The 18,496-nt window shown below is 42.4% G+C and overlaps 1 protein-coding gene across 8 annotated transcripts in view; it reads left to right on the forward strand.

Annotated features, from left to right (window-relative positions):
- ACSL1 (acyl-CoA synthetase long chain family member 1) overlaps positions 1-18,496 on the forward strand; it is a 71,871-nt gene that overhangs the window by 42,063 nt on the left and 11,312 nt on the right. For 6 of the 8 annotated variants that reach the window (XM_017852642.1, XM_017852641.1, XM_017852640.1 and 3 more), the window contains exons 4-12: positions 435-499; positions 4,296-4,397; positions 7,763-7,862; positions 8,084-8,262; positions 11,954-11,986; positions 12,115-12,166; positions 12,693-12,766; positions 15,756-15,833; positions 17,751-17,885. In XM_017852642.1, coding sequence (XP_017708131.1) covers positions 435-499; positions 4,296-4,397; positions 7,763-7,862; positions 8,084-8,262; positions 11,954-11,986; positions 12,115-12,166; positions 12,693-12,766; positions 15,756-15,833; positions 17,751-17,885 — 818 coding nt within the window. Of the gene's footprint in view, positions 1-434; positions 500-4,295; positions 4,398-7,762; positions 7,863-8,083; positions 8,263-11,953; positions 11,987-12,114; positions 12,167-12,692; positions 12,767-15,755; positions 15,834-15,902; positions 15,981-17,750; positions 17,886-18,496 lie in introns of all 8 variants that reach the window. The other 2 variants (XM_017852643.1, XM_017852636.1) reach the window with 2 other exon arrangements.

The raw sequence follows: 18,496 nt of genomic DNA on the forward strand, positions 1-18,496 counted from the left end.
TCTATTTTCCTTTCCGTATTCTGAGTTAGAATGCTTTAGACTTCCTGAAAAGTTTTGATGAATACCTCTTCTGAAAAGGTATCCCTTTACCACTACAGCAGGATCTCTTTACCACTCATCTGCTGACTCCTGGTCTAAAACAGTAGGGTGTTAAAGAGGAATCACAAATTAAGTGCCCTTAAGAGTTGGATTTTGCCGTTTCTCCCTCATCCCCTTCTCCTGCCCCACTTAAACAAAACAGAAATAAACCAGCAAAGAAAAAATCAGACCAAAACTGAGGGAGAAAACATTTCCAATCTGAAGCCACCATTTCTTATCTGAGGACTAAAGTAGACTCTAGCTGATGTTTAGTAGCGTGGGGCTGGGATACAAATTAAAATCTGGGAATATGTATGTATGTTCAGCCCATCCATTGTTTTTTCTCTGTTTTTTAGATAATGGCCCTTGTTTAGGCTCTCGGAAACCAGACCAACCCTATGAATGGCTTTCATACAAACAGGTGAGTTTGTATGAAACAGGCTCTGTGGACTCCTCTTGCAAGCAGGGATGCTTCCGTATGTGAATTCTTGGAGCCAGATGGTTGCTCCAAAGTGTATGTGCTGGACCAGCTCAGAGCCTTGCCGTAAGCATGGGGCATCTGAGGAGAAACTTGACACAAAGGTTTGGGGAGAACAAGTTAAGGAATTTCACTAGTGGTTCAAAGCACTGTATTTCAAAGCTGATGTGGATATATTGTGAAGTCGAGTATAATTTTTAAGATAAAATTTTAGAAACTCTCCCAGTCCCCCTGGTGGGATAGGATTATTCCTCTCCACTTGAGGGGTACTAGAAAAACTCAGAAGCCGGAACATAGAAACATGTCCTCATTTTACAGATGAGGAGGACCTGTCTCAGGAAGAGAGGTGACTCACCCAAGGTCATAGCTGGTTAGTGGCAGAACCAGGACCAGAAGCAAGGCCTGCAGCCTCTTGTGTAGGCTTTCCTAGTGTGTGCTACTGACCCTCAAAGCTGTCCTTGGCCAACTCACCATCTGTGTGACACCCCCAGAGCAGCCGTAGGGAGGAACACAGATGTTCGGGGAAGACACTTGTGTTACTGTATAAGTACAAAGGAAGCTGGGATCTGAGTGTGGTGACCCTTGTTAGTCTCTAGTCCCCACCCATCAATGGCTACAATGGTTGAAACAGCAGTTCATGAGTGGCAGTAGCAGTGTAGGAAGACGTTGCTGTTTATTTATTTATTTTTTTGTCTTGATTACAATGAATGTGGATGCCATGGCTCTTCCCCAGTGCACACGGCACCCCGGGACAGGCAGGTGCCCCAGACATGCCAGTTCTGCTTTGCTGCCTGCTGCTTCCACACAGCTGTCCAGGAAAGGCTCTCGCCCCTGTCTCCCCCTCTGCTGCTCTAGGGGCAGGTAATCATGCGGATTCCTGAATACAAATGCACTTCCTTCTTCTGGGTTTTGTGTGAAGGGCAGTTTAGGGGCTGGTGTATTTGGGGTGCGTCTGTGGAAGGGATTGTTCTCTGCAACCGCAGAGTGTGTTGATGGTTCTCAGACTGAAGTGCGTGATTTCTCCCCGTCCATCCTCTGGGGTCAACAGGATGCAGAAGGCTTTGCTTGAGAGGTGTTCGTCTGTCTCTCAAGAGGTGGGGAAGCGACTTCTCACACCTCCCCTGTAGAAGGAGCTAGGAGCAGTAGCTCACAAGACTGGAAGGATTTCCCATTTTTATTCTGTCCTACCAGAGCCAAATAGTTTCCTGCGTAAATAATAGTTTTCCAGGATCCCTCATTTTCACAAGTGTAAGAACAGCCTGTGTGTGTTGAACATGCGTGTGTGGTGTGTGATGATCCTGAGGCATCATGGAGTCCTCTGTGTTTCCTGGGTTATTTCTGTTGTTTATTGGCTGGAAGAGAGAAGACACATCCATTGCAGATTGGCGTTTTCAAGGCAGATTGAAAATCACTGGGGTTTCTGAAAGTGTGAATCTATGCCTTGCACGCTTCATTTGGAAGCGGGTGACGATACAAAACTGAAGCCAATTTTGGATTTGTACATTCAGATCTTTTTTTTTTTCAATCATCCAATGAATATGACCTTTTGGTGACTAGGAATGCCTTAAAGGGATTTTTTTTTTTTTGTTCTTTGTTTTTAAGAATGTGTGACCGATCTAGAAATATAAATGTGCGTGTATTATTCAATCATATTTACCAGCTAGGTAGCATCCAATTGCAGGTATTTCTCAGGTTCCGATTCCTTAAATGCAACCAAGACTTTTGAACTCATCTGTGAAGGGGAGGATAGTAATGAACCTGTTTGTGTCATCCTGTTGTCACTTTACCATGATCACTCTGTTCCCCGTAGGCAGGGCCAGGATGGTGCCAAGGCCCAGAACCAGTAGGGTTCCAGGCCAGGAGCAGGTGTGGCCTTCCTTCCTATGGGTATGGGTATGCTTTAAGAGTGCTCTTGAGAATTTGCCAACTGAGAATAAAGAAAGTAACTCCAGGCCAGGCACGGTATGCCTCATGCCTATAATCCCAGCACTTTGGGAGGCCAAGGGGGGGGGGGCAGATCACCTGAGGTCAGGAGTTCAAGACCAGCCTGGCCAACATGGCAAAACCCTGTCTTTACTGAAAATACAAAATTAGCCGGATGTAGTAGCAGGTGCCTGTAATCCCAGCTACTCTGGAGGCTGAGGCAGAGAGAATTGCTTGAACCCTTGAGGCGGAAGTTGCAGTGAGCCAAGACCACGCCCCTGCACTCCAGCCTGGGCAACAGAGTGAGACTCCATCTCAAAAAAAAAAAAAAAAANAGAAAGTAACTCCAGGCCAGGCACGGTATGCCTCATGCCTATAATCCCAGCACTTTGGGAGGCCAAGGGGGGGGGGGGCAGATCACCTGAGGTCAGGAGTTCAAGACCAGCCTGGCCAACATGGCAAAACCCTGTCTTTACTGAAAATACAAAATTAGCCGGATGTAGTAGCAGGTGCCTGTAATCCCAGCTACTCTGGAGGCTGAGGCAGAGAGAATTGCTTGAACCCTTGAGGCGGAAGTTGCAGTGAGCCAAGACCACGCCCCTGCACTCCAGCCTGGGCAACAGAGTGAGACTCCATCTCAAAAAAAAAAAAAAAAAAAAGAAAGAAAAGAAAAGAACTGCAAAGTTTAAGATTTTTTAAAATTTTATTTTATTTGGGGTAGGAACGGGGAGAGGATAGGATAACCCTGCTGAATTTTGCAAACCTACCAATTTTTACTTAGTTATTATAATATGCATTTTTATATTTACATGTGTTGCTTATCATTATAATATTGTCCTAAGTTTGATACAGTTTTCACAATTATAATATTAACTAACTGTGTAGCATTTTCTTAGTGATTACCATCGTTTACTTAATCACCAGCCATGATTAGGTTTTTTACCCTTGAGATTTTTGATGCAAGAATTTTGAAATATTTGCATATGTTTATACGTAGGCTTTTTTTTGTTGTTGAGATGGAATCTCACTCTGTCACCCAGGCTGGAGTGCAGTGGGATGATCTCAGTGCACTGCAGACTCCACCTCCTGGGTTCAAGCAATTCTTCTACATCAGCCTCCTGAGTAGCTGGGACTACAGGTGCATGCCACCATGCCTGGCTAATTTTTGTATTTTCAGTAGAGACGGGGTTTTACCATGTTGGCCAGGCTGGCCTCGAACTCCCTCGAGTGATCTGCCCGCCTCGGCCTCCCAAAGCGCTGGGATTATAGGCGTGAGCCACCATGCCTAGCCTATATGTAGGCTTTTAAAAACCTCCTCCTGAGACTGAACTGTTTCCTAAGAATATGTTCTTAAGAACGGAATTGTGGAACTTCAGGATAACAGCTTGCTCTTATTTTTTATAGGCCTCTCAAAAGTTGCTGTTTCTGTGTTTATACCAAATAAACAATTTTGGCTGCTTTATAAATTAAAAAAAAAATCCATTTCTCTACTATTTTTATAATTTTATAAAACTAAAATAGAAAAATATGTATAAGAAGCCTTGCCATATAATTATCTGTAACCTGCAGCCGTTGGGATAAGATTTAATTTGCTTTGCAGAAGGAACGCTGCGGTCAGTTCTCTTAATTCTGATTTCTTATGAATAAAACCTTGTGTTTTACCAAGAAACCTACCAATAAAGGAATGCCTGCGTGTTCCCTCTCCGCTTCTGTGTGCAGCATTGCGTGCTGGCTGAGATGGAAGCCTGTCCTCTGGCCAGCTTTGTTTCTGGAGCTGGGGCCCAATCTGTTTCTGACTTTCTCCTCTCCGTTTTAGGTTGCAGAAATGGCGGAGTGCCTGGGCTCAGCGCTGATCCAGAAGGGCTTCACGGCCACCCCAGATCAGTTCATCGGCATCTTTGCTCAAAATAGACCTGAGGTATGACCCAGTAGGTACTTGCTGTGCATGATTTGGAGAATTCTCCAATGTAAGAGCCTAACTTCTGCTAGAGACCAGATGTTGTAGTCTGATTGCTACTAAAAGTATAGCTTTGCGTTACACCTTAGAAAGTTACACATACGAAAACCTGAACCAGAGCTGGATGCAGTGGCTCACGCCTGTAATCCCAGTACTTTGGGAGGCCGAGGCGGGTGGGTCACCAGAGGTTGGGAGTTCCAGACCAGCCTGACCAACATGGAGAAACCCCATCTGTACTAAAAATACAAAATTAGCCAGGCCTGATGGCGCACATCTATAATCCCAGCTACTCGGGAGGCTGATGCAGGAGAATCGCTTGAATCTGGGAGGCAGAGGTTGTGGTGAGCTACCAGCCCGGGCAACAAGAGCGAAACTCCCATCTCAAAAAAAAAGAAAAGAAAACCTGAACCAGGGCCTTTTAATCGCCTTAAGAGAAAAGAGAAATCACTTTTCGGGGGGGGGATTATTTTAGTGTTTTAAACCAGGTTCCCCAACAAAATCCTTAGATAACTAACAAAGGAGTCTTTTACTTTAAGAGTCACCTCTGTGGTTAGAAAAATGACATTAATAAGTTATAGAGAGATTTAGATAACATTTTTGTTAATAGCAGCCTCCTTTTTTTCCCTTTCTGAAAGGTATGAGGCCTTCCTTCTGGTTGGTTTCCAGAGTTTAAAATACCATGGGTGATGGGGACAGTACTCAGCACTAGCCGGCCTTCATTTGCGCAGTGTGTCATTGGCGGTCTAGGCCCAGCACGGTTTCTGTAAACCAGTGTGTAAAAGTGTATTAGTCCATTTTCACGCTACTGATAAAGACATACCTGAGACTGGGAAGAAAAAGAGGTTTAATTGGACTTGCAGTTTCACATGGCTGGGGAGGCCTCAGAATCATGGCAGGAGGTGAAAGGCACTTCTTACATGGTGGCAGCAAGAGAAAAATGAGGAAGAAACAAAAGCAGAAACCCGTGATAAACCCATCAGATCTCATGAAACTTACTATCACAAAAATAGCATGGGAAAGACCAGCCGCCATGATTCAATTACTTCCACCTGGCTCCTCCACGTGGGAATTCTGGGAGATACAATTCAAGTTGAGATTTGGGTGGGGACACAGCCAAAACATATCAGAAATTGAGTTTAAATGAGCAGCTCTTTTGGAAGTACAGCTTATGGTGTGACTCAGAAGATTAGTAGATCTAGCTGGCCTGGAAAAATGGAAGCATCTGGCTTGAAGAAATCGAATTTATTCTTATACCTGCTTGTGGCCAGAAGACATGCTGATGCAATGCTGTGCTACTGACTTTTTTTTTTTTTTTTAAATAAATAAAGATGGCTTCTTTAGAGTTTTGTGGTCTTTCAAGGGGAAAACAGCATTCTCCACAGCTGGACTATGACTGGGCTTTGTAGAATTTAGTTTTTTTCATCCCAAATGAACACATCAAAATGTTTGTTTTGATGGAATTTTATCATGAATCTAGAACTGCAGAATGAATCTCTTCAAGAAGTAGGTTCTTTCCTATATTTATGAGTTCGTTCAACAAATGTTTGCTGAGCACCTACTATATGTCAGACACTGTGTGGGGGTGCCAAAGCACAGTGACTCAGCCCCTCTTCTGAGCTACCACATAAGGAAAGACAGAGCTAAACACCGGTGCTTTCTCTGTCATGTGGTAAGTGTGGGCGTAGGGCAGAAGGATTATGGGAGCTCAGTCAAGGAGGGCTTCCTGGAGGTGGCACCTGAGTAGAATCTCGAAGGAAATAGGGGTGGGGAGGCCAAGGGAATGCCCATGTTCACACCTGTGTCTGGGAGTGGAGCATTTTCATGTGGTGGAGTGGCAGGAAAGAGAGCCTTCCTTAAGCGTCACATGTGCCTAAGGAGCTTGGACCTGATCTCTTTGTTGTTGGCTGAAAATTCCTTCCAGGAAAACACCGAAACTCAGAAGCCCATTTCCAGGCCAAGTGGATGTGAGTGGGTTGTGCCCCCTGCCCCCGGCTATGCCTTTATCTGTCCTGTGTGTCAGAGCTCTGCAGATGATTTCATTAGAAAAGTGCAGCCGGAGGCAGTGGGGTGCCCTTGGGTATGATAGAGAGTGATCTTTCACCTTTGTCCAGTAGGTAGGGCAGTGGCTATGTGGCCAGTGCCGCCAGACATCTTACTGCATCTTCCATGTGGCAGTGTGGCCAGTTATTGTCTCACTTCTTTCCTTCACTTTTCTAGAGGGATTTTCTCAAAACAGTTTTGCTGCTAGACAAGGTACTCCTTCCCCTATTCCAGGGCATACAGTGCCCTGCTGCCAGAGGGATCTTCCTTGAGCCCCACAGCCACTGTTTTGTGAGAAACTCTCAGTGGCTGCCCCCTGTTCTCCAGCCAGAACCGTCTGTGCCAGTCACATCGCTCTAACCCCCCTGCTTTTGATCCTGCTGTCCCCTCTGTTAGCATCTCCCTGCCTCTATCTCTGTCTCTTTCTCTCTTTCTCTTTTTCTTTCTCTTTCCAAAGGCAATCTCAGTTACACCATCCCAGTAGCATCTGTAACTACCTTGGCCAATGGTGGGCTTTCTTATCTCCAGTCAGTCACTATCTGATACTGCTAATTATCTTTTAACATATTTGCCTCAATTCTTCAGGCAGATTTTAATTTATTTTTCTTTCTTTCTTTTCTTTCCTTTTCCCTTTCCTTTCCTTTCCTTTCCTTTCCTTTCCTTTCCTTTCCTTTCCTTTCCTTTCCTTTCCTTTCCTTTCCTTTCTCAATCTCTCATCTTTCTCTTTCTGTCCTCTCTCTCCTCTTTCTTTCTCTCTCTCTCTTTCCTTCCTTCCTGCCTTCCCTCCCTCTCTTTGTGCATACATACATACATACATACAGGATCTCACTCTGTCACCCAGGCTGGAGTGCATTGGTGTGATCACAACTCACTGCAGCCTCAACCTTCTGGGTTCAAGCAATCCTCCCGCCTCAGCCTCTCAAGTAGCTGCGACTACAGGTGTGTGCCACCATGTCCAGATAACTTCTGTAGAGGCAGGGTTTTGCCATGTTGCCCAGGCTGGTCTTGAACTCCTGGCTCAACTGATTCCCCCCACCGTGGCCTCCCAAAGTGCTGGGATTCCTGGTGTGAGCCAGTGTGCCTGGCCTTAATTTCTTTTTAAGAATGGGGCAAGTGTTTTGTTCTCATTCTGAATCCCTCATAGCACCTGGCACAGAGTAGTAGATAACACCAATGTTAATTTTGCTGCGTCAAAGGTTTTCACGTTGAATCTCTCTTGAGTATTGTTCTTATTGATTCCATGATGACATCTTGTTTTCTCTCCCTGACATTTACTGTTTGTTTAGTGGGTGATTATTGAACAAGGATGCTTTGCTTATTCGATGGTGATCGTTCCACTTTATGATACCCTTGGAAACGAAGCTGTGACGTACATAGTCAACAAAGGTACGTCTATGATCTTTGCCTGGATTGTTGGCATAGTTATTGGTTAGGGTCAGTGACTTTACATTTGCTTACATTTGATTTGACAAAGATTTTGCATGTAAATGTATATTTACCTTTTTATTCAAAGAATGTAGTACTTCAAGTATCCTTGTGCTGGATATGACAGAGTCAATCTTTTAACATCCCAGAGCTTATTCTTCATTGTATCTTTTCATTTACAGCTGAACTCTCTCTGGTTTTTGCTGACAAGCCAGAGAAGGCCAAACTCTTACTAGAGGGTGTAGAAAATAAGTTAACACCAAGCCTTAAAATCATAGTTCTCATGGATGCCTACGGCAGTGAACTGGTAGAACAAGGCCAGAAGTGTGGGGTGGAAATCATCAGCCTGAAGGCGATGGAGGTGAGTTCCCCTGCCTCCTTCCCCAAAGGCTTTCCCTGGGGCCATGCTGGCCACACGTGCTATCCAGCGCTATCTAGTGCCATCGTGCAGTCCCAGCGCTGGCCGGTCGCCTCCGCAACCCATGAAAGAGAGCAGAAATTTCTGTCTCATTGCTGGAGAAAGGATTCTACATGTGTGCCCAGTGTTAACACATCACACCTTACCCAAGTGCTTTCACCACTCAAATATTTATTCCGGAGCACTGACAAGCTGTGCCCGGAAATGCCAGAAATGGGAATTACAGCTTCAGGCAGGTGGAGCTTTCAGTTTCTGTGTCTTCTTTGGGCTTTAATGCCTTTTGCTTACTAATTTGTCTTTAATGCCAAGCCAAATATAGAAATCAGCATTATCGTTCTTTTCCCTGGGTGGCTCGTGGAGAGTCCTGGTGAGTTTCCAACATACATGTTTGATGTGGTTTATTTTCATATTGACTCTTTTAAGAGTCATACCCATCACAACTTTAAAGGCAGCCAATCCAGGAGAATGAGTGAGGTCCATGCTCAGCATGGGTGCTTGATGTCAGATCATACAAGAAGTTGATCCCCGTCAGCCGGACTTGGATTACAGTTCCATCCAAGAACATGACCAGAGGAGGATCTTTTTATATACATATCATAGCAAGTCATAGGAAAATAGAGTCAGTCATTCTCTTTCTGAAGGAGTTAGAAATACTTTTCTGAAACTGTTATAAATAGGATTTTAAATTTTTATGTGTAATTTTCCTCCTACAAAGAATTTGAGGCTGTAAGTAAGGATCCGTAAAACCTTTCCTGAGGAACCTAGTAGGCACAGGGAAGCTCGTGTGTTCTAACAGAACCTTCTCTCTTGTGCATGTGTGCGCCCCTGCCCAACTCTCCCTCAGTAGCATGGAACTGATTCTGTAAGTGCCGACCCGCGTGCTTCCTTGTTGAATTGGGGTTTTAGTTAGCTTGTTACCTGGTGTTTCCCCGCTTCTATTTTTTCACTTTTAACCCCTTTTACTATAATGTAATCTCTTTTCCCTTACCTTCCCTTTTCTCCCCTCTCTCCCCATAGATGCAGGAATTTTCTGGTGTTTTTTGACTGCTGTATGATAAAGAAGTAATGTTGAAATTTAAAATTATTTAGATGATTGAAGATTATAATATAAAATTTATATTAAAATATTAATTTATAGAAGACATTGTTTTACACTTACCTGCTTAATATGATTTATACTTAGTTTTTAAAAATATTCTGAGCAAAAGGTGAAGGTCTAAAGAAAAGAATTTAAAACTAGCATTATGGTTGATCTTGTGTTGAGTTTATATTAATGTATTTTTTTACGGGATCAAAAATAGAAATTTTGGTATTTGGAATGTTTGCATTTTTCAATATTTTAATTATGAAAATTTTAACTGTCCAAACAGTTGAAAGAATTGCACAGTAGACAGCTGTATACTCACCACCAATTGACATTTTAGTATATTTGCTTTATCACTTATCAGTCCATCACTTTATCCCTCCATCTTATTTTTTTGATGCATTTTAGTAAGTTGCAGATTTTATTACCCCTAAATACTTCAGGGTATTTATCATTAACTAGAATTCAGTTTTTGTTTATGGGTGGTTTTTTTTCTTGGAACATAAAGGTTTTTTTTAATAATTGTAGTATTTGGCCAGGCACAGTGGCTCACTNATTTATACTTAGTTTTAAAATATTCTGAGCAAAAGGTGAAGGTCTAAAGAAAAGAATTTAAAACTAGCATTATGGTTGATCTTGTGTTGAGTTTATATTAATGTATTTTTTTACGGGATCAAAATAGAAATTTTGGTATTTGGAATGTTTGCATTTTCAATATTTTAATTATGAAAATTTTAACTGTCCAAACAGTTGAAAGAATTGCACAGTAGACAGCTGTATACTCACCACCAATTGACATTTTAGTATATTTGCTTTATCACTTATCAGTCCATCACTTTATCCCTCCATCTTATTTTTTTGATGCATTTTAGTAAGTTGCAGATTTTATTACCCCTAAATACTTCAGGGTATTTATCATTAACTAGAATTCAGTTTTGTTTATGGGTGGTTTTTTTTCTTGGAACATAAAGGTTTTTTTTAATAATTGTAGTATTTGGCCAGGCACAGTGGCTCACTCCTGTAATCCCAGCACTTTGGGAGGCTGAGGCGGCGGATCATGAGGTCAGGTTGAGACCAGCCTGGCCAGCATGGTGAAACACCGTCGTACTAGAAATACAAAAAATTAGCCTGGCATGGTGGCGCACACCGGTAATCCCAGCTATTCGGGAGGCTGAGGCAGGAGAATCGCTTGAACCCAGGAGGTGGAGGTTGTAGTGAGCCAAGATTGTGCCACTGCACAGCAGCATGGGCGACAGAGCAAGACTCTCTCAAAAAAAAATAATAATAATAATTGCAGGATTTTTCCTAAGTGATACCGTAAGAGAGATGTAAGGCTGTGAAACTTTCGTGGCAACAGTGCACTAATTTGGATAATGTTTGTTCCCAATAAATTAAGAGCCAAATTGTATGTAACTGGTGCTTTATTTTATTTAACATCAATTTTGAAAACTTGGGCATCTCCCGAAGTTATATAAGAATTTTTAATAGACAAGTAGAAATTCTGGAGCTAATAAAGGTTATTTTGAAAAAAATGTACAGAATTATTGCTGTAGCTTTTGGCTGACCTCTAATTGGATATATTAGTTCCTGTTCTTAATCGGTGGTCTGCCACTTACATCATTTAAAATGGAATTAAGATTGAAACCTTAATGGATGCTGGGCAGAAACTCACCGAGCCCTGAGCACATCCATCTAATTTCCATGTGAACTGAACATGTTCAATGGCATGTTCATTCCATATCCTCATTCACGCTGTTCCATTTTAATAGGAAAAGAATATAAATCGTTCATTTGTTAAAATTAATAGATATTAAAGTGGCCACCAAGACCGCACTCATGCAGTCGACCAAACCCCATCAGTGGTAGTGGCTGGAAGCCTGCCGCTGGGAAATGCTGTCCCCGCGCAATGCGTCATTCTTAACCTTTAAGTCCATTCAGGAAATAGTCTTCGAGGTTCTGCTGTGGTCTGTTTTATCACTGGAGGCTCCCAAATCCTATCTCCACTCTACATGGGGAGATATTTGAGCAGATATTTGAGCCTCTCCAAAATGGCTAGCATTTCAACCGAGCAGAGATTGATTTTTCTTCTCAGATTGCAGATGTCAGTTGTGTAGAATGCGGGGGTGAGGTCGTATTGTGCTCTGATTTGAGGAGCCTGCAGAGCATCTACAGTATCTAGTTATGGTTAAGAACAGGGCTTTATTAAAGGCCCTAATAAGGAGTGGAAGTGGGGACCAGAAATGCATTGTAAAGACTTTGACTGCTGTATTTTAATACATCCTATTTCAAAGGCCAGCCTAATATCATCTGTGTGGTTTTATGTAAGAGAAGAGATAACTGGAAAATGGCTTCTCAGAACAATGAGTAAATATTTTGGTTTTGGTTAATTAAAACTACCATAGTTTCTTTAATTAGAAAATTATGCTGTTTTCGAGCCAGCTGTGAACAAAGCCCACAGTAAGGCCAGCTTTAAGTGCCTTGATATGACCTTATCCTTTACAGTTAGAAAACGTTTCCATTTAACATGGCTTTTTTTCTCTTCTAATTAAGGACCTGGGAAGAGCCAACAGACGGAAGCCCAAGGTAAGCACACTGTGTCAGACCCTGCTCTGTCCTCTTTGTAGTCTTCAGTATCTAGCCTGGTACTTTGTGGCTTATAGTTCTCTTTTCTGTTCTGATTTATATCAGCCTTTTTTTTTAATCTTCTTTAGCCTCCAGCACCTGAAGATCTTGCAGTAATTTGTTTCACAAGTGGAACTACAGGTGAGTTTTGAGATAGAATTGCTTCTACATGTGACAGCCAGTGGGCTGTACTCTCCCCACCTCTTTTGGATGACTTATCAGCTAACAGTAGATGGACCGAAAGCAGAAGAGAAGGAAGCGGGTCCAGTGCTGTCTTCTTGTGCTATGTGCTATCTTCTTGTTGCTCTGTAAGATCTTCTCAGAGTCCAAGAGTGCCGGATAATTCCTCAAACATTTATTGAGGGTGATATTAGGTTCACCTGTCTTCCTAGGACAGACTAGATCGGTGGCTCCCAGGGAGACAATTTCTGGTTTTTCTTCTCTTATGGCTACGTATACCCTTTAAAATTTGCCCATATTAATAAAGGTTTTTAAAGATAAGTCAGTGAAAGGATTGCAGGTTGCTCAGGAATTTAGTGTTCAACATTTGGCTTTCACGATGTATCTTAACAGTAGAGGTGTCCGAGGCCCTAATTATGCGGGGTTTCTGGGCCTCCTTCATTTCTGTCATTCTTTAACTTTGTTCTGCTTCATATGTGCTCCACAGGCAACCCCAAAGGAGCACTGATCACTCATCGAAACATAGTGAGCGATTGTTCAGCTTTTGTGAAAGCAACAGAGGTAACTTTTTGGGATGTTGTCATCTTTCCTCACTGGTTGACATTAGTCCTTGAGAATGAAAGTGCTGAAGGTGGCACCACTGTGTTAGGCCCGTGTGGTATTTAGAAACGAGGTGACATACGGATAAGGTCAGAACTTTAGGCCCAAGTCCACCTTCTCTCTTTTTTCACTTTGGACCTAATCGCCAACCCTTCTCTGTGATAATTAAGGTGAATTGACAGATGAAGTTCACTGCAACATTAATATAGTGAAACTCTATTTGGAGATTGCCCTAGAAATATGTCCAAGAAAGGACAGAGAAGAGATGGACTGTCTTGTGTTTTTATCCAGTGCCCCTGTATTTGGGAAATAATTTATTTTAAATTGGCAATGATATGCTAAAAGTTTTTGAATTATTATTATGTTGTGGTCAGTGTGACTTCCATTGCACTAGAAGTATTAAAGACTTGCACTTCAACTAATTTCCCATACTTTTAAAGTTTACTATCCAGTGTCTTAGTCTATTCAGGTTGACGTAACAAAAAACAAAGAAAAAACCCACAGACTGGGTGGCTTATACAGCAGACATTTATTGTCTCACAGTTCTGGAGGCTAGAAGTCCAAGATCAGCTGCTGGCAAATTTGGCTTCTGGTGAGGGCTGTCTTCCTGGCTTGCAGACAGTCTCCTTTTCCGGTATCCTCACATGGCCTTTCTTCCGTACATGTGCGAAGAGAGAGCGCTCTGGTGTCTCTTCCGCTTCTTACAAGGACACTAGCCCTATCAGATCAGAGCCTACCTCCAAATACAGTCACAGCAGCGCCCTCTCTACATTGGGAGTTAGGACATCAACATATGAATTTAGAAGGAGGTGACGTGATTCAGTCCATAACACCAAGAGCCTTTTCCAAACTTGCCCTTTATAAAGGTGCTTATTGAACAATATAATGCCTTTTCCTCATACTCTTTTTTATAGTTAACATAATTGGCTTTTGCAGTCTCTTTGGGAGTATTCTGTAGCTCTGATTTTTGTAGCAGGAGCCTGAGCTTAATGGCTTTGGGGAATGGACTTGTTTGGTGGCTACAGAAAACTGATCTTTGAGGGATTGTGCACTTATTTTACTTGGGTCACCCTTTCCAAATACCCTTTGTAAAGCTGTATACTTTCTCAACAGAGTTCAACATTTAGTACCTTACCAAAGTGAAATTTTAATGTCGTAATTGGCCTTCGAAGAAAACTTAAAATGCATTGGTGGTTCATTGAGGCAAATGATGACAGAATTTTGTTTAAAGCCAATTATAATAGCAAATCAATTACAATATCAGTTACAATATCTGTCTTCTTAGCTTTGTAAAATGTCTGATCATGATCATGGACAATATTTTTGTTCTAAATCAGAATGTTGAAAAGTACAGGTAGAATGGAGTCTGATTTCTCATTATACTAATATAACAATTTCATCCTGAGAAGTACTGCTTGGGATGCCTGTCAGACTTGAATAAAATCAAGCTGAGATTACAGCATGCTCAGACCACATCCAGTGCTTCTGGGGCTGCTGTGTTTGCTCAGGATTGATGCTTTCATCCATTGTCACATTATTATTAAGGGTGACCCAGCTTTAGGAAAGGAAAGGGCATGGCTCAGAACGTAGTGCATCATCCCCTAGGTAACGACAATGCCCTCATTTCTTAGTTGGTGTGACAGCAGCTGCTGTTGGACACCCCGTTTTGGCCAGAATTCTTTATGTTAAAAACATGAATATTCTATACAAACCCTCACTGTGCCTGCCCCTAAGTAAGGCCCATTCTGAGGGAAACCAGATGTCCAAACTTAATCTGTCTGTTTAATCATCATGATCAGTATTTTATAGGAGAGCAGGCCGGGCGCGGTGGCTCAAGCCTGTAATCCCAGCACTTTGGGAGGCCGAGACGGGTGGATCACGAGGTCAGGAGATCGAGACCATCCTGGCTAACACAGTGAAACCCCGTCTCTACTAAAAAATACAAAAAACTAGCCGGGCGACGTGGCGGGCGCCTGTAGTCCCAGCTACTCGGGAGGCTGAGGCAGGAGAATGGCGTAAACCCAGGAGGCGGAGCTTGCAGTGAGCTGAGATTTGGCCACTGCACTCCAGCCTGGGCGGCAGAGCGAGACTCCATCTCAAAAAAAAAAAAAAAAAAAAGGGAGAGTAAATTTCTGGGTGCCGGATCTGAGGTTGCATTAAACAAATTATGTAAAGTAGGGCTTTATGTATTTATATATTGATCAAACTCAAAATACTCTAAGGACCTTAGAAATCCACCTTCTTTTATCTTCTTTCCTCCTTTCTCTTAGCAACATAAAATGCAATTTTATGTTGAAATGGGACCTGTATTTCTTAAAGTAGAATTGAACTTGCTGGGTACTGGGATACTGTAGTGATGAAATACTGATTAGAGCACATAATCCCTTAACCTTCCAATTTGGGCAAAATTTTCCTTGTTTTGATTAAAGCCCAGAAGTGAATTTACTTTGTCATTGGGAGTGACTTCCACTTTATTTGAATAATGAAAGTATTGCTTTTTTTTTTTTTTTTTTTTTTGAGTCAGAGTCTCACTCTGTTGCCCAAGCTGGAGTGCAGTGGTGCAATCTGGACTCACTGCAGCCTCCGCCTCCCTGGTTCAAGCGATTCTCCTGCCTCAGCCTCCTGAGTAGCTAGAATTACAGACATGTGCCATTATATCTGGCCAATTTTTGTATTTTTAGTAGGGATGGGGTTTTACCATGTTGTCCAGGCTGGTCTTGAACCCCTGACCTCAAGTGATCTGCCCGCCCTGGCCTCCCAAAGTGCTGGAACTACAGGTGTGAGCCACCATGCCCCTTGCTTTTCATTTTATTCTTTGGTGAGAAAAAGTTGCAGACCATAAGCAAAAGCTGTTTCTCCTCAGTGTTGAGGTACTATGTGCTCAGAAATAAAATGGAAAGTTACTGGGAGTCTTAATGCTTTTCTGCCTTGCTGGTATCTTTGCTTACAGAATTCAGTCAATCCTTGCCCAGATGATACTTTGATATCTTTCTTGCCTCTCGCCCATATGTTTGAGAGAGTTGTAGAGGTAGGCATTTAGTTTTGTTTTCCTTGCTTGCTTGTTGTGTATGTTCTGCTAAGTTGTTGTGTTTTACAGAAAGTACTTCCCTTGAATGCCAGTGACACACACATTTCATTTTTACCACTTGCACACATGTTTGAACAGCTCTTGAAGGTAAGTGTGACGTGCAGACTGTCATCTCTATAAAGAATTCTTTGCTCAGCCCCGTTTTAGAAATGGTACAGATTATTTGAAAGAATACAAATTCTTTTTCTGAGTATGAACAGGATACTTGAATTTAATCACTCTTTTTAAAATTAGGAGCTCAGACTTTTGAAGGATACTAATATGGACATCAGTCCAGAAAGATCAACTATAAAAGAAAAGTCATTATTAATTTAGTTCTACAAAGCCTGGTGAGGCTTCTGTTCTGTAAGAAGTCTCTAGTTTTGATTGTGCTTGTTCATAATGGGCAAGTTGGCTTGAGACTAATTTTTTCAGCAATATTCTAAGTGCCCTTGGAAAAAGAGAATGATCCTCCAGCTGACCTTTGCTTAGGCTCCCTGTAATCAACTGTGTGACTAATTTTAAAACTGACCAAGAACCACCTTTTTTCTTTCTTTGACAATTTTGGATTTTATACTGTAGGAAAAAACAATGAGCACCATTCATTCATTTAGTGAGTAGTTACTGAGCTCTAGCTGTGTGCCCGCTGCTGTGTTGGAGACAGGGCTGACTAACAGCCAGTGCTTTGGATGGCAGCTGCCCTGTCGGATTTGCTCACCACAGAGGATCGAAGGCGATTACATCCCATGTGCCATCTGTTCCTTCTACGTCCTGCACACCTCAGGATCTTCTGGGTTTATGAAGCAATCTCAGATGAGCTGCTGTACCTAACAAGTTTTAGAGGAGTGCCTAGAAGGCAGGCCGCACTGAACAACAGCTTTCTGAGCTGTAATTGTTAAACAGTGAACCATGGTGTACCTTTCTTGTGGTTTCTGCTTTTAAGCCAGAGAACGTTTGTACTTCCCTTGTGTTATCTTTTGAATCTTTAGGCAAACTGTCAGTTCCATATGGCTTGCCAGTACGGTTTGTACTCAACAGGAAAAAGATTGTGCAGTGTATTCTAGCTGAATGGCAAGCCACTTTGGTATTAGATACCCTGGTGTCACAAATTCATCATACTTAGTGGCCTTTCCGAAACTTTTAGATTCAAACAAAAGAAAGTGAGACTTTAACAAACTTGAACTCTAGGCAAGAAGTTAAGTTTTTATTCTGAGAATAAATTAAACGTAAAGTTTCTGGAAGGCTATATAAATATATTTGAGACAGAGTCTTCCTCTGTGGCCCAGGCTGGAGAGCAGTGGCACGATCTTGGCCCACTGCAACCTCCGTCTCCTGAGTTCAAGTGATTCTCCAGCATCAGCCCCCCGAGTGACTGGGACTACGGGCACCTGCCACCACGCCCAGCTAATTTTTGTTTTAGTAGACGTGGGGTTTCACTCTAACATGGCCAGACTCATCTGGAACTCCTGAACTCAAGTAATCCGCCCACCTTGGCCTCCCAGAGTGCTGGGATTACAGGCGTGAGCCACCGCACCCAGCCACTAAAAATATTTACAATATGTAATACCATGTCATTCATTCAACAGACTACCACTTACCACCACACTAAAAGAGTAGAATCTCTGTGGTCATCACTAAAAACAACATAGCCTGGTTTTTTACTAAGTCCTGTATCTTCAGGATAACCAAGAGAAATACCACATTTCCATGTTGTACAATGACTAGTAAATGCACATTTTTTTTTTACATTACCTATATTTAGGAAATTTAAGATTTCTGGAAACTGGCCTGAACTGCTAAAACTGAAGTTGGGTGTTGGCATGTTGTGTACCCCCTGCTGTGATGATAAAATGTTTGTTGTTTCCATTGCCCCTGTAGTGTGTAATGCTGTGTCATGGAGCTAAAATCGGATTTTTCCAAGGAGATATCAGGCTGCTCATGGATGACCTCAAGGTGCTTCAACCCACTGTCTTCCCTGTGGTTCCAAGACTGCTGAACCGGATGTTTGACCGAGTAAGTTCCAAGCCGCAAAGTCCCAGAACTGAGCACTGACTTGGACGCAGGGGCTTGGGTTTGAATTGGGCTGTGCCATGTGCCATGTGCATGACCCTGGACAATCCTCTCAATCTTGTAGAACTTCAGTTTACTCATCTGTAAAGTTAGGATGCATTTACCTCCCACAGTTGTTGATAAGGATTATAAAAGAAAACACATGAACACACTTTGTAAACCTGGTCACAATACAAGCGTAAGGTGGGAGGTTATTTTATTTTTACAATAAACACTTGAGCCTCTGCTTCCTCATGTATAACATGGACTGTTACCTGTTCTCTCCTACTGTTTGTCTCCAAAAGTTGCTAATGGGATCACATGAGAATAGTAACTATGAAATGGTTTTCTTCTTTGTAAAGCTCCTTGCATGGGCATGTAAAACATTACTTAATTGGCCACACTGAAAGAAGTGACTAAGCCACAGCAGAGCCCAAGAGAACACCAGCCCCTCTGTGGTGGGTATCATCGCGTGGACCACACAGCCAGGGTCAGGCGTGTGGGGCACGAGCAGGCAGTCTCCAGAATGAGTTTTCACTTAGAGGCAGGACTTCTGTTATCTCTCAGAACCTTGT

This window comes from Rhinopithecus bieti, unplaced genomic scaffold (assembly GCF_001698545.2).
Source record: "Rhinopithecus bieti isolate Rb0 unplaced genomic scaffold, ASM169854v2 scaffold_35307, whole genome shotgun sequence".
Classification (NCBI taxonomy): domain Eukaryota; kingdom Metazoa; phylum Chordata; class Mammalia; order Primates; family Cercopithecidae; genus Rhinopithecus; species Rhinopithecus bieti.